Source organism: Megalops cyprinoides, chromosome 11, assembly GCF_013368585.1.
Source record: "Megalops cyprinoides isolate fMegCyp1 chromosome 11, fMegCyp1.pri, whole genome shotgun sequence".
Taxonomy (NCBI): Eukaryota; Metazoa; Chordata; class Actinopteri; order Elopiformes; family Megalopidae; genus Megalops; species Megalops cyprinoides.
Genome location: NC_050593.1, coordinates 33765584 through 33790656, shown reverse-complemented (window position 1 = coordinate 33790656; position 25073 = coordinate 33765584). Strand labels below are relative to the sequence as shown.

Sequence of the window (25073 nt, the reverse complement as noted above, 5' to 3'; positions counted from 1 at the left end):
CACGCATTCTTTCCTCTGAGACATAATCAGGATTCTGCATCACACCTGCCTGTCACTCCAATGTTATAAGTGAGCGCAGAATTAGAATAACACCACCAGCCTTTATTATTATCATATTTCTTTTTAATCTCTTCGGCCCGGATTAAGTATGACAGCAAGGGGCTTTGTACTTCAACTTTTATTACCAAATTTAAGCAAATGATTTTTTTTTTCCTGGATGCTTGCACAATACCATGAGCTCAATAGTTGCTGAAAATAATGCAGACAGTTGTTAATTGAAAAAAAAACATTCTTGTATTTATTACTGAAAGTCAAGGAAAACCATACTGTGGTTGAACCCAGGGGGAGAACCTCAGGTCTAAGGAAGAAGAGCAAAAAGTAGATTTTAAAAAGCTTATTATTTTTCTTCTGTTCATTTGCCTTCCTCCAGTGCTGTGTTTACCATGTTGTACATTTTTAGAGATTTTTTTCCTAATGCGTTAGAACTCTTTGAACGATATAGCATTTCTTGCATTAGCACCCCAAACTGAACTGCAAATGGAGTCATGGACCTGTTGAGTTTGTGGGTTCTGTCTCAAATGATCCATTATTTATTAAATGAGAACAGCGCTGCAGTGAAACCACATTACAGATGACACTATAAACAGTGCAACCACAGCTGTAATGGAGGGGAGTGAACAGCCCTGATGGGTTGTATTAGAGGGTGTGACATGCTCCGGTTCTATGTGGTACTCTGTCTTAGAGCACATCTTCGCTCTGCTCCTTTTTTTTAAAGGACACCCCCTTGAGTGTAGCCCCCTGCAGCATGCATAATAATAGTTTGGGTCTGAACTGCTGAACCCAGCACTAGGCGCTAGCCAACACAAACACACGAGTGCCGCTAATTTTGTCTGCCGCTCCTGTGAATGTCTCTCAACTACTGCTGTTGTGCCGCACACATGCAAACAGAATCATTTTATGTATTTATTTGTATGGCCTTAGTTCCTGTGATTTGCAAAGAAAACACTTAAAGTCCATTTAAATAAAGAGGCAAGACATGCTAGGTGTGCCATGTACCATACCATCTGTTTTATTTCTTCTGATTACACATACTGAAAATGCTTGAAAAAGGAGTGAAGCTTCTCCTCAGTGAGTGGTGTTCAGCCATCATTTCATTGTTATTCCTTTGTCTTTGGCTTTAATCTGAGAATACAAAACAGGAGCACACATTGAAAATTAGATTAGTTTACCCTTTTTCTGTAGTTCTTCTTCCACATATTACTCAGGAAGCCTTCTGCCAAAACGGATTCATTTCTGGCTTGTACCTGCAGGGCAATTTTAACTCCATTGAGTTGCCTCTGTCTTGCAAACTGTGCTTCCTCCGATACTGGGGATATTGGTAACAAACCCTGCATTAGCAGAAGGCATTTTAAGGGGTATGATTTCGGAGCATTTGATTCGACCATTATTGTATCATGAGCTGCAGAGCTGAAAGCAGTAGCTCGTTTGAGTCTTATGTAAAGCCGGTAGGGTAGCAGGTAGCGGAGCGCTTTCAGTGGTGACGTTACTCTCTGAGATGTGGTTAGCTAGCATTGTTGCCTGCGGAGCTGGGGGAAAATTGCCTTTAGCACAACGGGAAATGACATTAGTGATTAGAGTTTAGTTGTGTGATGGGAACAGGGGTTCGGAGCTCAACGGCAGGATCACAGACCTCTTTCACATTCGTTGCACACACCCTCACTGGACTCACATGTAATTTACTCATTCAGTCCTCACTAGAGCCATGATAGTACCCAGGGCAGGTATCTCAAAACAACCAAACTCGGCGCAGACACGTCCACACAAGAGATTGCAGTAGGTTCATCTAGTGCTCGAATGTCCTGCCGCTTGATGATGTCGGAAACGGGTGATGCTTAATGTTACGATGCTTTGGGATTGAGAATAGAAGAACAGAAGTGAAGTGAAACATTCTTTTATCATTGTCTTTCAGATGTGTTTAACTTAATAATACATAGCTGTCTATGTGTCTTCTGTCTGTACCGTTTGTCTCCTAATGTCTCCATCTTCATCACACCGCAAAACAGGAGACACTCAACACTCTCTTGTTTCTCAGTTTCTTTTATCATTGAAGACAGTAACATGAAAAAAAAAATCACAATTTTTGGGGCATTTTCTCATTTTTCACCCAATTGTAGATTTGACTCCCCCCAACCTGACAATCTGCACTGCCCTGGCAGCACAGAGCTAGGTGAATGCAAGTCTCTGACACACAAGCCTGCCAACACAGCTATCCCTAACACTACAAATCCCACTGTGCACCAGCAAGCAGACCCCAGTCAGAGTATAGGCACCATTCTGTGACATCATCAGAGCCACTCATGGGGCGATGAGAGAATTGTGACTGACATACCTACCTCTACCCCACCACTGGGGGCTGCCGGGTGCTGCTGGTGGATCACATGGCTGGTCTCGAACTCGGGCCACAGGGCTACACAAGACTTTAATAAAATCATTTAATCTCCCTTTAATCTTTAATCTCGCACTTTCCTTGCAATTTCCTAGTGCCTTTTTTTTTCTTTACTTGTATAACGGCTCGTAGTGTAACGTTCACTTCCATAATGGCACTGAAACAGGAATTTAATGTGTTGTTTAAGCTGGGCTCTCTCCCTGTGGGGCGATTAAGAAGTCTGTAAAGGAATAAGTGGCAGCTGTGAGCCCCCTAATTCACTGTGACAATATATCATTCCAGTGAAGTGGAGTTATCCACAGCCCTACAATGTAATGCCCTTCTTAAAAAAAAAAATAAATAAAAAAAAATACTCTGAGCGCTCCGTTAAAGCCAAAGACCAGCTCCTCTGGATCCTACCACTGCCTTTGATATAATCCCCCAGCGCGCTGTTTTAAGGCATTTTCGACACGTTGAACCAAACAGCACAATCCGGCCCTGAGTGATACACTGCCAAAGCCTGGGGTTCACATCTAATGCTGTCTCTGGTGCCTCTGCTGCCCAAAGAGGCGGTTGGGAGAACACTTAGGACAGATTTTATTTTTAAAGGCATGAATCTCATTGATATTGCAGATGTTCCAAGGCTGTGCTGTATATTTTTATTAGGCTGCTGTGGCACCGGTGGGCCTTTTCATTAGAGGAAGTGCCTGGTTAATGTTGGCCAGTGCACGTTCCATGTGACGCTCGTGTGAGCCCTCCTATGCGCTGGGGTTTTATTAATTTCATCACCTGTCCACAGAGGCCACGCCATTGAGCGCAGCCCTTCTAAATTCAAAACAAAGCAATATCCCGGCTGACATCTCTGTACACAAAAAGGGTGACTTCTTATCACAAAATAAAACAAACAAAAAAAAAACCTAGTCACCAGCTTTCAAACACATTGTGAAGAATTTAAAGGAAGGCTGTGTGCCGTTGAGTAAAGTGGAGTGGTTACTGTATGGTTTAAAAGGTGAATTTATCGTGGGAGGACCTCAAAATTCTCCATCAGGCCTGTCTTTGTCTCGGTGCTGACAGTTCCTGTGGTTTTGTCTGATTTATGGGCTCCATTTAAATTGCATCCATCTGTTATAGATGACAGAAACGAATTCATATCGCTGTATCTTCTCTAACGGCACAAAAAAACAGGAGGCTATAGACTCTTTCTTTGGCTGTTATTGATGAAAAACTCTTTCGATAAAGCTAAAATATAAAATATGCTTTTAATAAAGTTGATGCAAGGGAAAGGAGAATTTAAAACGGCACCCAAGTAGGCTACAGGGGACGCGAAGGTTGATCGTGCCAGGGATAAATTACCTGCCTTGTAAATGCTGTTGATTGTTGATTCTTGGCGCCTATATATGTGTAGCAAAACATTATCACTGTGGTTCCTTTTTTTTTGCCAATTTGACTTTTTTCCAGAATATTATCAAAATTAAAATATTTAAAAATGAATGCAAAGCCTGTATTACCTCTAGATGATAAAAACAGCAATAAATGAGAGGTGATTAAGTGTCTGAGGTAAACTTTAAGCACCGGGACGTGGTGGTTATATTAACTGCAGCCTTGTTTCTGTGAGGACTGATGTACCCTCACTGGAACATGCGGCTGCTATGTTTCTGGTGCTGGAGAACATTCATTCCTCCCTGTAGGCGGTAACGCCTCCAGATGTTAAGCACTGGAAGCTCCAGCAGAACCGCTGGTCGCTTTAAATAAGGCAGCTGGGAGCAGCGGTCCACACCCACGCCCCCCTGCCTCTCTGTCAGACTCCTCAGACACGCTCTGTGGAACAGCCCAAATGGCGCCTCCACACCCTCCAGATGTTCCCGGGTCTCCTGTCTGCTCAGATGTAGACAGGACAGGTGGGATCCACGGCAACGGAAACTGAGGGAGAGAGGGAAAGACTGAGAGATAGAGAAAGAGTGAGAGAGAGAGAGGGAGTGAGAGGCAGAGAAAAGGTGAGAGATTGAGGAAAAAGAGAGAGAGATTGAGAGAGGGAGGGAGTCTGAGAGTGAGAGAGGGGGTGTTGGGTGTTGCTTCATCTTTTCATTTCTTTTCCTCAGGAATTCCAGAAAGGAGCTAAATGACATTCGATTCGAATTCACCCCAGGTCGAGGTAAGTGAGTGAAAATGCGAGATGGTAAACATTTGTTCTAGTTTTACAGTGAGTACACTTGCTGTGTCGGCATCCTCCGTGACCTCTCACCTTGCTGGGTTCTGTCTCCATAGACACCGCTGACGGAGTGTCCCAAGAGCTCTTCTCTGCCGGACTTGTCGATGGACATGATGTTGTTGTTGGTAATGTCATCACATTTTGTACCTTGGATACTTTTTTGTTTTACTAGTGCTCTTATTCCGTAAGCTGCAAGGTGTATTTAAAAGGTATTTTATCACTCACACCAGCCTTACTGGCCTTAGGGTTACCAATAATATGAAACAATCAATTAATTTTAATAATAGCAAGACATTTAAATTATGATTTATTCGTGTTTTGCAGAATGGAAACTTAATTTAAAGTCTTACCGCATTAAATATTCCTAATTCTGTCTCTGTGACAAATGATTTATGAATGTGTGACAACACCGTTTAACATGCACATATATCACTTTTCAGTTGCCGCTAACCTTCAGAAGATTGTAGATGATCCAGTTACCTACAAAGTATTGACCTTTAAACTGGTGAGTGCTCAGATGATAGATGCCACAGTGCTGCAGACCTTACATCATGTCTGAAGATAGCAATGGCTTCGTACATCCATGTATGGAAAAACAGTGCTTTACAGGGAGATCGATTCAAGTCCAACGCTGTGTTACATGTTAGTGTCAACATTATTGGTAGGACGCCTGCGAAGATGCTTTAATTGGGGAATAAACAATTTGGCTGAGATCTGTAAATGAGACAGTTGTCGTCTAATGGAGGCCAGTCTGATCCAAACAGCGGTAATCGATGAGGTCCTTTGAAATCAGTGATGACAACTGTGTCATAGCAATAACGTTGTCGTCTAATGGAATAAGAGATCAATGGAATTCTGAATTCATAGATATGCCGCTCCCTCGGCTTTCCTCGGAAATATGATTTACATTGATCGACCTGACGCAGAACAAGCAGAAATTTAGACAAGTGTGAACGGCAGTTGTGGAGAGGCACGGATGAGTGACTGCTCGTTCAGGGAAGGGGGCCACAATGCTGCTGTTTCCTGTGGGCAGAACTGGGTCAGATTACACATGGCTAAATTCACACTTTCCTCCTCCTGCTCAGAACATTGAAGTAGAAAACCGAGGTAGAAAAATTACATTACACAATTGGCATTTAGCAGATGCTCTTATCCAGAGAGACTTAAATAGGTTACAATTTTTACATGCTATCCATTTATACTCAGGCAATTCTGGGTTAAGTACCTTGCCCAAGGGTATAGCAGCAGTGCCCCAGCGGGGGATCAAACCAGCAACCTTTCAGCTACAAGCCCTGCTCCTTACCACCACACTGCTGCACTGCACTCACAGGCAAAGAAGAAGAAGAAACTCTCAGCACGATTTAGCAGAATTAATAACACACTACCTGGAGGATGTGCTTTGTTAAGGACCTGTCCCTGGAGTGGAGGAGCCCTGAGATTTGAATGGGCTGGGAGGCAGGGAAGGCAGTTGTAGACCCCAGCACAGAGCAGGCAGTTGCTGTACATGCAGGCGCAAGGAGAGAGGGACAGAGAGACAGAGAGAGAGAGACGGCGAGACAGAGAGAGAATGACAGCGAGACAGAGAGAGAGAGACAGTGTGACAGAGAGAGAGGGACAGAGAGACAGAGAGAGAGAGACAGAGAGACAGAGAGAGAGACAGTGTGACAGAGAGAGAGGGACAGAGAGACAGAGAGAGAGGGACAGAGAGACAGAGAGAGAGGGACAGCGTAACAGAGAGAGAGGGACAGAGAGAGAATGACAGCGTGACAGAGAGAGAGGGACAGAGAGACAGAGAGAGAGAGGGGGACAGCGTGACAGAGAGAGGGACAGCACACCGCTGGGAATCGCTGTGTGACAGCAGGCACAGAGTATCAGTGTACCCCTTTCAGGGGGTGATCAGGCTGAAAAGACAGCGATCTAAAACACGCATTACACGTACCTGATTTTTGTTAAATGGCCACATTTGCTATTCATGGAATTCAGCAACACAAAGAATTCACCTCTAGGTGAAAATCTGTCAATACAATGAACGTGATATCTTTTTATAGCTGAGCCCAGATTTTTTTTTTACTTTGCATTTAAGGAGGTCAAAGTATAAATTCTTCTCAGCACCACTGCTGAAATCATATACCTAATAATTCTTTCACTGATATTTTTTTCCTCACAATGCACTGTATATATGGAGATCATTTGCTGGTATGAGTCTGGTCTGCTCATTTGTATGCCAGTGGAGAAGCATCACTGTGGAGAAGCTGCTCATTAGGTCATAACAATCATCAGGTAGAGGGAGAACTCCCACATCACTGCATCTCGCAAAAACATCAGATTTATCTGCCACATGCTGTGGTGAAATGCAGTGTACGCAGAGTTCAAAACGACCGAAGCTACACATGCAGAATCTAAAATATAACACCATTCAGTTCTATTCAGTTCTCAATGAGGCATGTTGCATCATAAAACCATGCTTGAAATAGGAAATTAATACTTATTCCATGTTTGCCAAGGATAGTGGAAAAACAGTTGTTTAGGTAACTAGCTTAATAATGACAAAGAAAGCATTAAAAATTAAGCTGATTTATTCATGATTTATAAATACCTGATTTTACCATTTTTCTCCAATTCTGTACAAAATAATGGGAAAAAAATTAAGCAATTTAATATTTCATTCTCGATCCAGCTTGCTACAGTATACTGTATCTCCACATTGATAGCTAACTGTCTAGCTAGCTACATAGCCAGAAGCTAATATCATAGCTAATAACAAAAAGGCTTCAACACGACAACTGGGACTGCATGTGAATCCATGCAAAATTCACTGTGAAATAAAACAACGGCACGCGTTCAACAACGATGTACAAAACAAAAGAGGAGATTCTCTAATTAATGGATCCCCCCCCCCCCCCCCCCTCCCTCAGTGTTAATCTCAGAAGGTTTACCTGTCAGGTGTGGTGATGAGGTTGTGCTGAAAGAGAGAGGTAACATCTCCTCCTGCTGTTCACCTGTCAGCAGCTCCTCCCGATGCGGGTGCCCCCCTGAACCCTCCGCGGCGTTCGCAGCGGCAGGCAGGTAGCGGGAGGCCTGTCCCGCTGCTGCGGCCGCCCTCCACGCGAGGCTCCGCGCCGCTGTACTCTGAGAGAGAGGCACGTGTTCAGATCTCAGTGAATAATTAGTTTCTTCCCGGCTGCAAACCTGGATCTGGGGTTGATTCTGCACAGCTCCTGTCTCACATCATGAGTAATGAGACGGGCTTTGTCAGAACGCAGGGGGAGACAGAAAAAAAGAGAGAGATGCCTTTATTGTAATTCAAAGTGCGACAAAGCAGTGATGTCACCCGCTGACACAGTCAGTTGTTTTGGAAATTTGATTCAGCCCGCAGTTTGAATCAGCTAGAGATGATCTTAGCGGACATTTTTCTTATTCACCTGAAAGCTGTCACCAGTGATAAAATTCATTTCTGTTTATTTCAAAAATTGCATTTTTTGCATTTCAGAGATGCTAATATTGTGAGTCTTCTCACACCTTTCTTATGCTCTCTCATTTCTGAAGTTTTTTGAAGATTCTTGTGTCCACATCTCAGCTCAAGAAAAGTGTACTTCAATTTCTATATACAATGTACAGATTGCAATCATGCAGTCAACTTCTGTGATCACAAAAAAATATATTAAATGTCTTCCCTCATAAAAAAATTTCATTGATGTTGCCTGGACTAGTCTTCTTCAAAAACAGTTACAGTATACTATTTGTCCAATGTCTGTGTGTATTACTGGATTTAATAAATTTGAGTCGACACAAGTAAAATCAGGCTTGTTATATACACTAGATCATAGCCCTGTAATTTGATGTAAGCTCATTTACTGGAGGATGGCTACATGTCACAGCTAATGCTGGATAGGCCAGTGATGCAAGAGAAGGATAATCTTAAAGTCTCGTGTCTTTTCTCCTATGAGCTTGCCATGCTGTTAAATTCAGAAAAGTCTCAATTCGCGAACACTATCATGTAGTATGGATAATTAGGAAAGTACTGTGAAATTTATGATTTCATAATTCATCTGGTGCTATTTTGCTGGGGCGAAGACCGTGGGCAGGTCTGGTGAGGAGTGTTTGCTCTAATAGGTACAACTTAACGACATCCCATACAATCGCCAGATGCTTGTTGTAAATTTCCCCTGCTGTTAAAAAGAAACCATAATCAAAACTGTAGGCATTAGAGCATGTCAATGTACAGATTGTGGAGTGTCAGTGTTTCAGCCCACATTGGGAGTAACAGTTTTACAGCCTTCATTGGGAGTGTCAGTGTTTCAGCCCACATTGGGAGTAACAGTTTTACAGCCTTCATTGGGAGTGTCAGTGTTTCAGCCCACATTGGGAGTAACAGTTTTACAGCCTTCATTGGGAGTGTCAGTGTTCCAGTCTCAACTGGGAGTGCCAGCGCTCAACACGTCATTGGGAGTGTCAGTGTTAGTGCCTCCATTGAGAGTCTCAGTGCTCCAGTCTCCACTGAAAGTGTCGTTGTTTCAGCCTTCATAGGGCATGTCAGTGTTCCAGCCTTTATAGGGAGTGTCAGTATTCCAATGTTTATTGGGAGTATCAGTGTTCCAGCCTCCACTGGAGCTGTCAGTGTTAGGGCCTCATTTTTTTCCTGCATTTTCCATGGGGTTTTTAAACCCATCCAGCTGACCCTGCTGCTCCCCCTGCAGGCCTCAGGCTGCGACAGCACGGAGATCCCCGACGAGGTGAAGCTGATCGGATTCGCACAGCTGAGCGTCAGCTGATACCCGCTCCTCACCTGGTCTCACCTGGTCCGAGCAGGTGGAGGGGAGGGGCCGGTTATGGGAAGACAGACTGAGCAACTGACTGAGACGGAGACAGACAGAGGGAAGTACCCTGATGCCGAAAATTCCCACCCCTCCCCCTCCCCGCCGCTGACCGGAGCAGGCGACCAGGCCGGGCAGAGCTCTGCTAGTCCTGCGCTAGTCTCTCCTGCCGTACCGCCCTCTCGTGCTGTGCCTCGCAGCCCTCATTCCACCGCCTTCTCCCAGTACGAAGAACAGGACCCAAACGAGGAAGCTAAGGATCTACTCAGGTGGTAACAGGCAATGACACACGTGTAGCTTCAACCGTTTCGTTTTTTTTAACACGTTACCTCTGCATTGAGTATAGCCCTTACAATTATTTATTGAACTGTGGATGCCTTTATGGTTTTTTTTTTTTTTTTGTATATTTTTGTTTTGTTTGTTTTTAGAGTGCAACCTTTGCTTCTCCAACTTATTGCGGACCATTCGATTGGCAGCGTTGAGTAATCGGTCTGAGTTGTGTGTTCCTTGTTCAGAATGTGAGACTCATTTATGTAAAGCTCTTTTTCAGGATTGTGTTGCCGTGGCCATTGGTATTGAATGAATGAACTGCCCCGTATGTGGAGTAACGTGGGAAATGAAGGGAAGCGTGTTTGTGGATCGGGGGAAAGGCGACATCTTGATGCTGCTGAGTATAGCCTGCTGCTTTCTGAGATGTCAGTGTTGATTCTTAAAAAAAAAAAACAAAAAAACGCTGGAGGTGCCTTGATCATTAAACCGTGCCTGAGACTGTAGGTACTGCAAAGTGGCGAGTGTCCGTTTAAAAAAAAAAGGTCAAGAAAAGCTTGCAACAGAGCTCACAGACATACTGTACTCCCGAACAGCCAGAACCGAAGGGTTTCGTTTTCTGCGTCAATGGCAAAATCTTAAAGCTACAGTGCACTTTTTTTGGGCAGAGTGTATGCACCTGACATGCCAATGCTTAGCTCTGCAAGACATGCTGTGAAGTCAAAACAGTTTAAACCGTAAGCCGTGTCATCAGCGACAGAGGTTATCGTAACCATCACACAAAACCCATAAAACCTTAATACTCTTCTGCAGATACCAGTACCAGTCAAAAGTTTAGACACACCTGATTAAGATAATGGGGAACATGCTTTCAAAGACATTTTGATGGCTTTTAATGGCTTATGCTTAAATGCTTAAAATGTGTTTCTTAGATGAAGCTGATGCCTATGTATGAGTTTCTTTCCAAAAAAGAAAATTTTTAAAAACTATTTTTGGCTACTTTGAAGAATCTATAATAACTTTACTATTATTACAAAATGTGGAAAATAATGAAAATAAAGAAAAATACTTTTAATGAGTAAATGTGTCCAAACTTTTGACTGGTACTATATTTTATAGCCACCACGTGATTGTTGAAAAAATGATGGAAAACAAAACTTAATACTATGTTTAATTGCACAAAAGATATATAATTAATTATTTCTTTCCAAAATACCTCTTATAAATGTACTGTATAATAATGTACCTTTGAATGAAACCAAAAGGCAACTATTTAAAGAATTATGAGATATTTGTTTGTCCAAAGCACAGTAGCTCTGAATTATTTTTGAAACTATTGAAGTGATTGAAGTAACGTTAACTGTACTACAACCTTTGGGATAGGAGGTAATTTATTGTGTTTTTCATATACAGTGTGTATACCATTTCTGCATATTAACCCTATTCCCTTCCTGTAAGCAGCTAATTTAAATTGTCAGCCAAGTAGCAACAAATAATAATAATAAAAAAAACTGCTGTTGTAAAAACATTATGACTGTAGCGTGCTCTGTTGACAGTGTGGTTCAATCAAAACATAAATGGCTTGACATTAAAGGACATCCAGGACTGTTCTCTAAAAAATATCCATACTTTACCTAATTTATATGATTTAACTTCCTTAAATGACTGTAGGTTGGCATTAGTCCTGTTCTGTGGAAAGTGTTTAAGTAATTGAAAATGAACTGCAATGGATGTTGAAATGGCTGTACCAAATACTGACAGAGGTAATGACCTAAACAAGTCCAACTTGTGAATGCTGTGCATATCCAACCAAATAGTTTTGGTTTTGGTTTTACAGGGCTTTTTCAGAAGACCACCCTGTGTCTGTTACCCTTTGAAAAGAAATTCAAAGCAGCGTTACTATCTTTGTTTCAATTTTTTTTTATATAATTTCAATTACCATTAGAAGCTGATCACTACCTTGGTGATAAAGTTTCATCCACTTTGTTAACAATGGATCTCATAAAGGGGAAAGTATTTCATCACAATAGCATGAACTGCACAAGACAGTTCTGTTATGAGAAAATTCCACAACCTATAGTTCCTGAATGGCTGTACATGCAGTCACTGTGCTTGCAGTGATGGGGAAAAATAGAATGTGCTCTACGTGGCAGTGAGCATTTATCTACATTTTGTTTTATCATTTATAGAAAAGGCATTTATGCAATCAGTTTTTATCCTTTCTACCTCCCAGCAGACTCAGAGTAATTTCCTCTCTCATACAAATGGTTCTGTAACTGAGCTCGGAGATAGAATGCCATTTACAGAAGCTGTTGTGATATGAATTGACATTTACACACATTACAAGCATGACAAATAGTTCTGTCTTTCAAGGAACAAAAGAGATGGAGAAGGTAGACCCTATACCTCAACAAACAACCTTGCTGACAAGTACATAATTGCAGAAACCACCCACGAGACTTGATCCTCTTGTAGTGATAAGCCAGAAATACTGACCTTCAGTATGGGTATGCAGTTTGTCAAGCAATGTAAAAAAATTGCAGAGCGCCTTTACCTTAAGCTAAATATTAGCATCATCTGTGGACTGTTGAAGTAGACAGAAAGTATAAATTAAATACACTTGAATTATGCTAACTATAGGTTAACCAGTAATGACCTTCACACCTTCACACTCTTTTTGCCCAGAGAAGTTCCACAGGTTTTAGATGTAGAAGACGCTGGGGAATCTCTCTTGCAACAGCAGTATGTCAACTGTAAGTATTGGTAAGGAGGCATTATAAACATATTATTCTTTATTGTTATTCTCAACGCTTGTAACATGTAATGTAAAATGCATAAAATCTGTTGTATCTGTTGTGGTGTTCCCAAGAACAAAAGCAACCCACAAAAAGGGAGTAAATATTATTTAAATCACTAGTTACAAACTGTATACGGACTCTGAGGGCTGCGCTTTTTGTTGAAATAAGGAGGACAGCTGTATTAGCCAAACGGCATGCATAATAAAGCTGCATTATTCAAACAGAGGGAAAAGCACGCACCTGCAACCACATCCAAACGCTGCTGATAGCTGCAGACAGATTAACCTTTATTGTGTTTTTTTTTCACAGAGGCAGCTATCCAGACTAACACTACTACCTGAACAGTGATGACAGGTGAAAACCCAGTCGGAGAAATAATTTCCTGTTCTGTATCGGTTCATTGCCCCCCCCAGAACATCTCTAAGATCGCCACGCTGTGACCAAAAGCAATCTGGTTTGGTGTTGACGTTGGGACAGTGGGACTGTTGGTATTTAAAGGCCTCTAACAGCAGCTCTGAGGGTCTTCAGCTCTGATAAGAACAATACCCATTGAGGGAAGTTACATGATATTAACAAACACTTTGAAGTGTTCACATCACCAGCATCCCCCAAACACATTGTCCTGGAAAAAAAAAAAAGAAAAAAAAAAAGAGATTGCATTCCTGCTAGTGATGCCTTCTGATGAAATTGTTTGCAATTTCTGTTTAGTTTTGTGTCAGAGCACTTCATTTAGGGACTGGGATGATTCTATAAAAAGAAAACTCTATTCTGGAATAAAAGGAAAGATAAAAAGGGGAAAACAGAAAGATACTTCAGATATGAGTCCCAGTTATTGATAGGTCCCTGTTGGTGAGCTGAATTAGAGTTAAGAGTTGCCTGCACCTGGAACTAATGGCTCATGAAAGAGGCAGACATGATGGATCAAAAAGAGACCAAAGGCAACAGAATGCACTATTGCCCTGAATACAAATGCTCCCCTGAATTCAATGCAAAGAGGCATTTGTATAAACTGTTAGAAAAAGCTGCAAAAGTCATAGTTTTCAGTCATCTTAAAAAGAAGCTATCTAATAAGGTAGTACTCCTGTGTTATTGCGAACAGTAAGAAAACAAATAGTGGTTATTAAATAAAAAATATATTACATAAATAACAGTATTTAATAGCATGTAAATGCCTCGTATATAGATTACATCACCCCATTCACAATGTGCTTGTTCATGGGCATCAAAGGGTAACATGCCACAATTTTTCTACATTGGTGTATGCGTAAAATAGCTGGTTTGAGCTATCAGCCCATCCAGATAATGTGACAATCAATACATTTGCACAGCGCCCTCTAAGAAGTGATGACTGTTCTCTCCTTTTGGCATGACCGCCCACGACCACCGTGTTCGATCCTCTCAAATTTAATTAAAAATCATATTCTACAATAAGAGCTGTCATCGCACCGGTTCACTGCGCTGTTGACCAATCTCTTCCTGAACAGGTAGGCTGACTCCATGCACACATCCCCGGCTGTCAGCTAATTACACAAAGGTGGGTTCACAATCACATGACACCTTGGTGCGTCCCAGGAAAAGTAATTTTTACTGCATGAGAAAAAAGAGAGAAAAGTGTTGAAAGCAAGGCGTGGACTTTCAAGTCGAGACAGGGAAAAAGTCACTGAGGTAACACAAATAATTTATGTAATCCTTAAAGGTGTGCTTACGCAATTCACATAATCTGATCCCGTGTGATCAGAATGGACAACTTCTGTTGTCAGCAACACAGGTGACAACTATTTACAATGAGTCTGTCTTACCCACAATTTCTATTAATTTGAGAGTACAAATTGCTACATCGTTGGGTACAGACTGTAAAATTGTAAAATTTACAAAGGGAATTGGGGGCTCTGTAAGAGGGGGAAATAGTTGGAGTGTGGGGGGGGGGGGGTTAGTTAAAAGGACAACATTGATTTTTGAATGCTTTCTGAATCTAGGAGAGATGATTTGATGTGATTGAGTTTTCCTCAAGGGAAAAAAAAACAACCTTAAACACTATTGCATCTTCTGTTCTATACAAATGGTCACTGCAATTAATAGTACGTTATCTGTTCTAAACAGAAATCTTTGAAAATTGACCCCATAGAACAAAGTCTAAAAATCAAACTCAAAAGTAATCGGCATGTCCAACCAAACACGCGGGTATTTTCCGTGCAAATCAGTTGCGAGATTCACGTTAGGCATGTAGGTTACGTTCGTTTATGGCATTGGCAGGAGGTGTCCTACAGATGCACTGATTCTCTTATCTGAGAGACAGAGCTGATAAAATGTGCAGCACAGGGTGGTCGGCGTCATTTCATCCTTGCCGTTTGCCACAGTTGTAGCAGGCCTCTGCAAATGTTCAGTTCTGCACACCTTACCTTGCAATGAGCAGTCATTCCCCCGTACCTGCAACATGCATTGATTACTCTGGAAGCAACTCCTCCACCTCATTGCAGTGTATTGTTTATGACATTTTTGTATTCAGTGGTTGGGTTTATTCTGCAATAAATGGGAATTCCATCGATAGTCATCAAAGACTATGAGCTCATTAAAATATGAAACATTTTGAGGAAAAACGAGAAATCCAAAATTTGGAAATAAAAAGGGTTTAAAGACCAGCTTAGACAAAGCATCCTATGTTTATCACAAATACAGTGATGCTCCCTGATTCGTATGACTTAATAATAACGACAAATTTAAATAAATTCCATTTTCTGTCATTTTTGTTTCTTTTGAAAATCCTTTTGCTTGAATGTGAGTAACATTGGGTGGTGTCATACTGACCTCTCCATACAATAAAATTTCCAAATATCCAAATGCCAAATAGTATCTCTACTTATTATAAGCGGGGAAACGAATTTGGCTGTGTCATTGCTTGGCACATGCTGTATAGACTAAGGCACTAAACACTGGCAGGCACATTACCTGATTGTGTCAGTGTTTGACAAGTCATAGGAAATGGCCATGGATGCTTCTAGAAGACATCCAACATGCAGGATACTCAAATTCATCTAGTCATGTTAATATGCACGCATATTAAAAATGTAACCAAGACCCAGCGAGATCATTCGTCCTTTGTTAAATGAATGTGCACGCGACACAGTTACTATGAAGACACGTATGTGAACTCAAGAAACGTGCTTCAGGTAGTACGTACATACTGTATGAGAATTTGATGCTTAATTTTGGAAACAAGAATTATTATTTTGATAGCCCTAATTGCGTGTACAGTACCCAATCCTCTCCTTGTTCATGAGTGAAATTCAATAATGTTTCACATAAGTTTGATGCTTCCCAAGTATGTATATTTTTAATGTAAAAATGACATACTGTACAGTAATATAACCCCCTTTAGGATAGTTAGTGCTTTATCTATGCTTTCACAGTAAAATATGTCAACAGCTTATAATACTAGAGCATAAAAAAGTAAATGCTTTAAATTAAATTCAACTCCCAACAGAATTACAGTCATTGTAACAGGTCTGACTGTGGTACAAGAAAATATAATCATTTGTAATAATTTCATTAGCAATGCTGATTTGGAGATTGATACGCCACATACACATGAAAATACATTCACTTAGGAGGGAAAATAGTTACATTAGGTCACCTGTACAATGCAATAAGTATGCCTATTGATACTGTACATACTAGTGTTCAAAAAAAAAATGAAAAGGCCTGTACATACAAACAATACAAACTTTCATTTTGAAGCAAGAACAGTGTCACCATCATTTACTGAAAGTAAAAAATAATCATTTGATTACATATAAAATCCAAAATAAGACACTGAAGTCCTTTGATTAAAGAAAGAAAGGGTATCTCAGTTTCCACTAATGTGAAAAAAATAAAATCCAGGAGTGTCCATATTAATTAAATATTTGTTGACGGATTTACATGACTGAATTTGAACATTGAGCGAGAATGATGAACATCATTGTCTTACAGTACTGTTTTAAACATATTTTACACTGCATCCAACAAAGATACATGTTGTTTTGTTTTCATATGACAAGAGTAGTGACATTCACCAGTTGCCTTCTTTTACAGAAGGCTCATTTGCATTGGTACATTTTGGTGAGCCTAATTTGTGCTACATTATTTCCTACATTGTAGCACTGGGCTAGCAGTGCTTTCTCTCTGGACATGCGCTGTCCTTTACTTATAGGTAGCACTGCAAAACAGCATGTGATAAGTTGATCATGAAGCCATGAATTTTTAAACGGACAAATAAATACTTTCATTCCATGCCTTAGAACGCCTGTCCACCTGTGGCTTACAGTAAATCAACATTTACTTGGTACATTTATAATGTCACAGTTGAGCAAACCGATAACACTACATGGGGAATGCTCCTCAGTTCAATGCATTAAATTGCGATGGTGTGTCATTCTGTAATTCATAGAATAAACGTCAGAATACTGTTTCAATTTCATACTCATTCAAGTGAGAGCAATGTGCCTGCAAAGCTGCCGCACTCATTAAGTGCAAAGGAGAAAAGGTAAGTAGTAATAACAACACTGGACATAAATATTTAAAAAACACCTTTTGATAGCAATCATCAAATAGTGTAATCTGCAGGGTAGTGTGATGTGGGCCCTTGTTGATAATTCGGTGTTAATTAAAAAGTGAGAGGGGGGAGAGAGTTTGTTTGTTTGTCCTCGGGAGGTGCCTCTAACACCTGAGGTGCTTCTTGCTGGACATGTCGTTCCAGATACGGTGCATCTCCTCAGGGGAGATCTGGTGCACGGTGATGACCCTGCGGTACCTGCAGAGGCTGTAGGCCATCTTCCAGTGGTTGAAGCCGCTGTTCTGGAAAGGGTGGATGCCCAGCTTCCTCAGACACAGCCCCACGTACACGTCCTCCAGGTGCAGCAGTCTGGTGTGGAGGGACGTCTTGTAGATGAGCTCGGCCACGTCGGCCGAGAAGACGTACCCCGTTCCCGAGCAGAACGGGGGGTACTTACTGTCGGGGTACAGGTCCCGGGGCATGTACCACTTACTGCGCATGTCCCGGATGGGGCCCCCGTTTATCACGTAGCCGGTGAAGTACCTCCTCCTGGGCTTGGTTGTCGGCTTGAGGAGCTTGTAGATGAGGTTGTCCATGTTGACGAAGATGTCGCTGTCTGTCTTCATGACGTACTTGGCCTTGGGGCAGAAGGTGGCCACCCAGCGCATGCCCATCAGGGTCTTGAGGGTGAGGTTGTGGTAGGAGTCGATGAAGTCCTCCACCACGATGTCGTGGAAGATCTGGCTCTCCTGCTCCACCATCTGGTTGAGGACGGCGTCGGTGTTCCTCCCCAGCAGGAAGAGGGTGACGATGCCCACGTCGCCGAAGGTGCTCTCGTCCCCCCAGGTCTCCCGGATGGCCTGCCGGGCGTCGAACTCCTTGTGCGTTGTGCTGATGAGGATGACGAGGAACGGGGCGTCTGCGTCACACTTCTTGGGCTCGTTGATGATGAAGTCGAAGGCGTGAGGGTTCAGCGGGCGGGTCCGGATGTTGCTGAATGTGGTGTTCTTGTGCTTCGCCGTCTTCCGTATAGGCACTGAGATCTGCCCCACGTACGAGGTCGACGGGCGGGAAACACTTAAGTACCACAGAGCGCTTGCCCAGCAAACAACTGTCAACACATATAAGCAAGAGACCTTTGAAGGCATTATGCTGCATTTACTAGCATATAGTGCGCTGAATTTTAAGTGTCTGTTCCCATCAGTGGTGCTATTTCCAGCTGGGCAGCGCTGTGCTGCTTCCACGTTATACTTGACATTAATTGTCAGGAAAGGGATAACTTTACAAGACAGAGATGCGATTCTCCTTATGGAAGAGAGGCATTTTTCATTTGATTTGTTTTTGAATGCGAGTCTGATCTGGAATCATCATAGCTCTCCAATTTGTATTTCTGACACTCTCCCCTCCATTTAAATCTAAGAAAGAGAGAAGGAAAAAAAAAACAAACATTATGCATTAAACACCAACAAGGAATTATGGCAGAGATTATAATAATAGGATGTGATCCAATACATTTTTGCATTAGAGAATCAAACTTGTTTCCTGAGCTGGATTAAAAAAAACAGTACACCTTTGTACAAAATCCTCAAAAAAAGTTCTCAGGGAAAGATGTTTTCAGACCTGGAGCTACTGATAACTGGACCGTCTTTGCAGAATTGTATTACTGTATTACTGTGGGATGCAGGGGTTTAATGGATACAGAGAAGGAGAAACGCCAGAACTTTCTAGCACTTTCTTTGAGAAACTTTCCCCTACAATCTCAATATTGTCCATTAATGGCGAATATATATTTCAGATCACACTTCATAATTTGTTCATTATCAAAGCAACAAGCTAAAATAAACACCTTAGAAAAAATGGCCATATAATATGCAACAAATACAAGAGTAAAAACAATAATATCCCTTTCTTCATCAACATGAACACCAGTTAACTTGAGTTGAGATAAAGGTTGCAGAATTAAATGTTTACACTGCAGTTCAAATGAGTAATAGATTCTCAAAAGGATCTGAAAACTCTCTGTTAGGATGTGCTCAAAAGCTGACACTGTATGTGAACACACTCTCATCTACCCATGGCATACTGGGATTTTTAAGATAATTAAACAGAAAGAGCACTCGTCTTGCAAGTTAATAGCTTAACAAATCCTCCCTAAAACATTGATTAGACTAGACAAACAATTAAGGAGAGAGTGCTCAGTACTTATTAATACAGTGCCTCCACATTTATTCTAACTATCTGGACTTAATAGGAACATAAACATGTCAGAAAAGGAAAAGAACATATTGGGTATCTTTTCTGTAGTTCAGATGGTTCACAGATAATGGATTTTACTCCAGAACAAATGGGGGTTACATCGATTCACATCCCTGTAATTAGTATTTTGTAAATCCTCTTCTGGCATGGATCACTTTGACCCTTGCTGTAGTGCCTTATGAGCTTCTCAGCAGCGGGCCACTGCTGAGTGTTATTTATACCACCCTTCTGGCTCTAGAATTGCTCTAGGTCCTTCAGATCTTTTGGTCTGGAGATTGAAATGCTCAGTTAAAAACATTTATTTTTTGCTGTCAGTTTCTTTGTGGCTTGGAATGAATAGTCTGGATCATTGTCATGCTGGAATGTCCATTTTCAGCTAAGTTTTTTTGTTTCTTGGCAGTGGGAACCAGGTTTTTGGTCAAAATGTCAGGTTACAGTCTGGAGTTCTTGACTCCTTCAGTCTTAACAAGGCCCCCCAAGACCCATAAATGCAGATCAAGTTGATGAGTATATCCAAAAAGCTCATTTTCATTTCATTTGAGAGCAAGGTCATAAGATATGCTTCCAATTTTCAGTTTGGTAGCTTCCAGTTGTCAAGTTCAAGTTGCCTCTTTGTGAGACTTGCTGTTCAACCCAGTCATGAATGTAACATACATGCATGCAGCTTTGAATGGTTGTTTTATAACACACTGTAATGTCAACATGCTGGCTTGTGTAGGAGATCCCCAGCTTTTTCCCTTGGCCTGTCTCACAACCCATGGGTGGCAGGACAGATAATGCCCCCTCTTTCTGGAAGGGTTGCCACTGCATCACTCGCAACTTTCTTCCAATTTCTTACACTACAGCGGAAGGTGTTATTTTCAGATTTTTGTGAACTTCTTTATAGCTGTCGTCCAGCTTGACATCAGTTACCATTTACCAGCACTTTTCAGTCTTCATGACAGTGCATGCCACTAACAAACCTCTCTGTGTGTTCTCTCCTTTTATACCACAGGGTAACATGAAGCCTTTGGTTCCACTAAAGTGCCAATAAGCAGAATATTGGCGTAGTTTCGTCTTGTTCTATTTTGTTTTAAAGATTGCCTTGTGGGCACACAGTGTGAATAACGTGGCTCTCGTGTTCTCTGCATTAAATTTATTTACCCCTGCAATGCAATTAAGATAAAAATGAAACATTTTCAATTTACATACATATCCAGTAAGTACATTTTCACCTTTTATAGCATGTTTTTTTCCTGTTTAGTCCGGGGTATGAATAAATACGGAGGAAAAAAAGAAGCGAAAAAAGAATAGAAAAAAAACAGAAATCCTAAGATAATATTTACACATTCAGCCAGCAAAGTGTCTCTCTGTCACCACATATTAAAATAGAGCATCAATGAACTATTGAAACCCTACTGAATCATTTTAATTATCTTTTTATCATTTTTTCATTATTTGAACTGATTTCACAATCTTTCATACTCTTGGGACGTTATTAAAAATGCACCCGAAACTCAAAAACAAATGATTAACATTGATTAGGTTTTATGGAAGTGCTTTGCTGATCTGCCACTGTGGACTTGGAAAGATAAGATACACACAACACATTCTCCAAGCAGTGAGTGGCCTTAATGGTTTTAATGAGCACAGTTTCTGGATCCAGGAATGTCAATTATAACATTGCTGTCAATCAGAACACATATTCATGTATTCAGTTTATTGTAGCAATAAAATCAGAAATGTGGAAAAAACGGATGCCCTCTTGACTTACTCCAAGATATACTTTGCTTTCATTGCTGTGGGACACATTGTTCAATAAACAGCATCATTTGCACAGAAACCAAGGCATGAAAACCATTGAAAGTGAATTTTTATGGTGTTCCTGTCTTGGATGTCTGAGTATCAGTGACGTCATACACCTAGTGAGAAAAAGCACACAGAAAGAACACAAGGTACAATTTTGGATTTTATTCACAGAAACATGCTATCAGTGCTTTTTTCTCCTGGCACAGTAATAAAAAAGTGCCTGCTTTAAGTGCATGTCTGCTCCATTTTCCCTGTCACTTACTGTCGGGGGAATTGCAGTCGGTCATTTGTTATTACAACAGTGTATGAACAGTGACCTTGAAGAGCTTCTTTTTTAACAGCAAACCAGTGGATACATCTGTACTTGCTTTTTAAAAAAAAGGTTTTAAATGCCTCCTGTTGATTTATATGTCAAGATTAAATTCCACAGAAATATTAAAAGAAATGTCTGTAAGTTAAAGGCTCTGTGATAGAAGATACTCTATTCGGCGATTAAATTGCGGTGGTTGTACTTGACTGAATACCTCCTGAACCATACCGAGTCAATGTATTCAAAGGAATATGCTGTGCTTTGATTCGGCTTTGTGTATGCACAGTGCCGGTCTCTGTCTGCCGATACATCTTTCGCTACATTAAGCGTGACTAATCTGTAATATCACACTCCCTTTTAATAGCGCACAGAGAAAATGCCCCCCTCCGTGGAAAGCTGGTATTTTGTAGTGCTCTCAATGACAGTGTGATCTTGGAGTGAAGGCAGCCACAGCTTAGTAATGATCCTTTTCCCTTTGTGGAAATTGTAGCATCCCAGGGAATAATGTACTGTTGTCTGGCTGTTATTACCGAAGCCTCTGCAATTTCATACCTTCGTCCTTTCAGTATCTGCCCCGTGCATCTGCCAGGTCACAGGTGTAAAGGCACAGGGTTGATGAGTCCAGAAATGTGATGCTTTCCAGACAGGTAAACGGCACAATGCATTTTCCCCTCGGCCATCTCTGCCTTCCTGATAATTTAGAGAAACGTTATTTTTCTTACCGGCTGCAATATCTAAAAGAACTTACAGTTGATACGGATGTTGCTCATATACTGCATAGAGAATCATGTACTGGAAATGTAAACAAGACAGTTAACAAATCATTAATTTCCAAGTCATTTCACTAAATTTGTTATTGGGATAAGCAAGACAAGGATCTTTACCTATTAAAAGAACCCTTTTCGTTTAACATGGCTACTCACACCTAAATAATCTGTCTCCGTGTTCCGCCTAAAGGTCTGAGAGAAATGTGCACTGTGGACAAGAAAGATGTACCCTGTGCAAAAGGCAGTCCTGTTACGCCGGCGTGAAAGAGACAATGCTTTACGCAGCCACCTCTGCTTGTCACAGAAGATGGATTCCTTGCAGCGAAGGTGTCTTATATCCGCAGGTAAGCAGTCTTCCCGAGGTACTAAACTATACATAACACAGAGGAAACTGAAATGAGGCTGGCAAGCAAAGCTGAGTGAATCCTGGCCAAAGTCTGAGAGGTCCTTCTACCCTTCTACAGAATTACAGCCAGGGCTGTGTGAATGGAGAATGGAGGAGACCTCAGCCTTCTGCTCAAACACAATGCTCTGTCCTACCGCTGGATCTTTTCAGCTTTTCAGGTTTTGCCACACTCCTTTTCTGATTCAAACACCACTTTACATGGCTGTTTTGCCTGCTGCAACCTATACTTACCCACCCACTGCCAATTCTAATAACCACCATACTGGCCATTACAGTGTGGACAGCACCTTAGCCGACATTGTGTTCAATGTATTGTATTGTGTCAAGACCTTCATTAAAGGGCAATGCATTCGAGCCATAAATCTGAAAGGCAGTTAAAACTGACAGGGGAAGTTTTTAATCCTTTGTATTTACATTAAACATATGATACATGTTCTCCAGTAGAGCAACTTACAGAGCCAAGGTACATACAGGAAACAACACACCCAGCAAGAACAGGAATCCATACGTCACACAGTGCTACAATGAGCCAGTGCCATGCTGAAAATACAAACAGCTATGACAATCAAAATTTTAACCACTTGTGTCATTGTTCAATAGTAGTAAACCTCTGCAAGTGCTACACAAAAAGCAATGCACTCTAACAACTAGGAACAGGTGCAAGAGGCAGTCTGAACGGGTGGGTCTTCAGACTGGGGTGAAAGATGGCCAGTGTCTCTGCTCTATTCAGACTGATGTACAAAATATTTTTGTTTATTCATTGTAATAGCATGACACACACCCTTTATTTCTTAGGCAAGTGCGCTAAAGGTGGTTGTGGAGCATCAGAGGATAGGGATTTCTGCATTTTTATGGTTTTTTTTCCTCCCTTTTCTTTCAGTCCACTCAATGCGTTCAAAGCAGATATAAATCAGATGTATGCAAATGTTTCCAGGAGCTGGCAAAAATTCAGACAACTCTGGAAACCGAGATGTTCGGCAATGTATGAATCACTGCCTTAAAAGTCATCAAAGATAACTTTAACAGTGGCTCACAAAGCTGTGGAAAAAAAAGTGTACAAAACTTTCCACCTCGGTATGTACAAACAGCTGTTGAGAATGTAATAAAGAAGATGCAGCTTTGATATGGAGGTGATGTGTATGTTTGGAGAAGCCAGCACAGAGCGTTTCACTGATACATTGTTTATGTGTGTGGGGCTCAGTGACTGTGCTCAGATATCATTGCGATTATAATCGGCTCCGTGCACACAAATAAGAGAGATCAGACAATGCGTTAACTTCCTGGAGTTACTACTGCTGAACGTCTGAGACATACAAATCCACACAGCTCCAAAGGAATGGATTCAGCCACTGAAAACTGAATATATAAACTGACCACACTGTGATTCAGTGCAGTACTCTATAACTGGCAATTCCCAACTTGGTGAACCAGAGGCGAGGAGACACTTATGCATGCCTGGAATGGCTTAAAATACAGAAGTGATTTTTAATGCATAAATCTGATCGTACTTGCTTGATTAATACAGTCTCCCTGTTGGGAGAAGTGCGTTTGTCGGGAAGATGTATAGTTATAATTTGATAGACTGGTGCAGTTACGACACATCGGCTGCATAATGAGTCTGCTTTGGCACAGTTTCTCTGTGATGCCAATGCTAAGGCCCAGATTAAAGATATACTTACTACTTTGTTTTAGTTTTGGGTTTGTTTCTTTGATGGCCAGATTGATGGTCAGGGTGAAAATGACTGTAAGGATTTTCTTTTTTTTTTTTCTTTTACATATTGTTTCGGTCAGAAGACCAATGTTTTCATTTAGACAGACAAATAAGCAGGGCATAGACTTATAATTAAAACTGCTCTCTCTTACCAAACTACTATTCATTGCATTTGATAGCGACCTTGACAGAGACTGAAACCAGCCCAAGTTTAAGTCTAAGGTTTTATACGGTCTCCCGGCATTTTTCTCTCAATTATTATTTTCACTCTTTCCCTCGACCCCCCTCTGCCCTCTATCAGTCTCTTGCGCTGCCTAAGAACTCTCCATTATTATCGATCAGTTGCTCCCTGGGAAGGAGGCCACTTGTGCCACTGCCGCAGTCCCTCTAAGTATGTTTAAGAATCAGAGCAGGATTTGTATTGGGCTGTGTTGAGGATTGTGCTGCATGACACGGAGACCCGATTTATCAATAAATCTCACTTCAGTTCACCGTGGGAATATTACTTATTGCCACTGTGTCATGGCATGCCAGGAAATATCTAAAATATCTCTGTCATTATCCGCTGTTATTGAAGGACCCAGAGATGTCACCTGAAATGACACAAATAATAACATTTTTGGTTGATGCTTTTATAATCCTTAGTTTCTCAGAAAGTATCACACCATGGTCGCATCCATATCCTAGTTATGGGTACAGCAGTGAGGACATTTCTGCAAATGACGGGGTTCAATGCTTTACATCAAGCAGAAACCACAGAGGTGAGAGCAGAATCTATAAATTAATTCACT

General features: G+C 41.3%; 2 protein-coding genes across 2 annotated transcripts in view; one reads left to right on the top strand and one right to left on the bottom strand.

The window, feature by feature from the left end:
* Positions 1-9794, top strand: part of LOC118785589 (STE20/SPS1-related proline-alanine-rich protein kinase-like) — a 37465-nt gene extending 27671 nt beyond the window's left edge. The window contains exons 15-18 of the mRNA XM_036540382.1: positions 4525-4577; positions 4691-4759; positions 5075-5139; positions 9332-9794. Coding sequence (XP_036396275.1) covers positions 4525-4577; positions 4691-4759; positions 5075-5139; positions 9332-9406 — 262 coding nt within the window. The 3' untranslated portion in view covers positions 9407-9794. The remainder of the gene's footprint in view (positions 1-4524; positions 4578-4690; positions 4760-5074; positions 5140-9331) is intronic.
* A 6632-nt stretch (positions 9795-16426) lies between these two features.
* Positions 16427-18407, bottom strand: LOC118786078 (beta-1,3-galactosyltransferase 1-like). The gene has a single exon (XM_036541114.1). It carries the CDS (start codon positions 18190-18192, stop codon positions 17209-17211), a length of 984 nt encoding a protein of 327 aa, XP_036397007.1. The 5' UTR covers positions 18193-18407; the 3' UTR covers positions 16427-17208.
* Positions 18408-25073: the final 6666 nt, after the last annotated feature.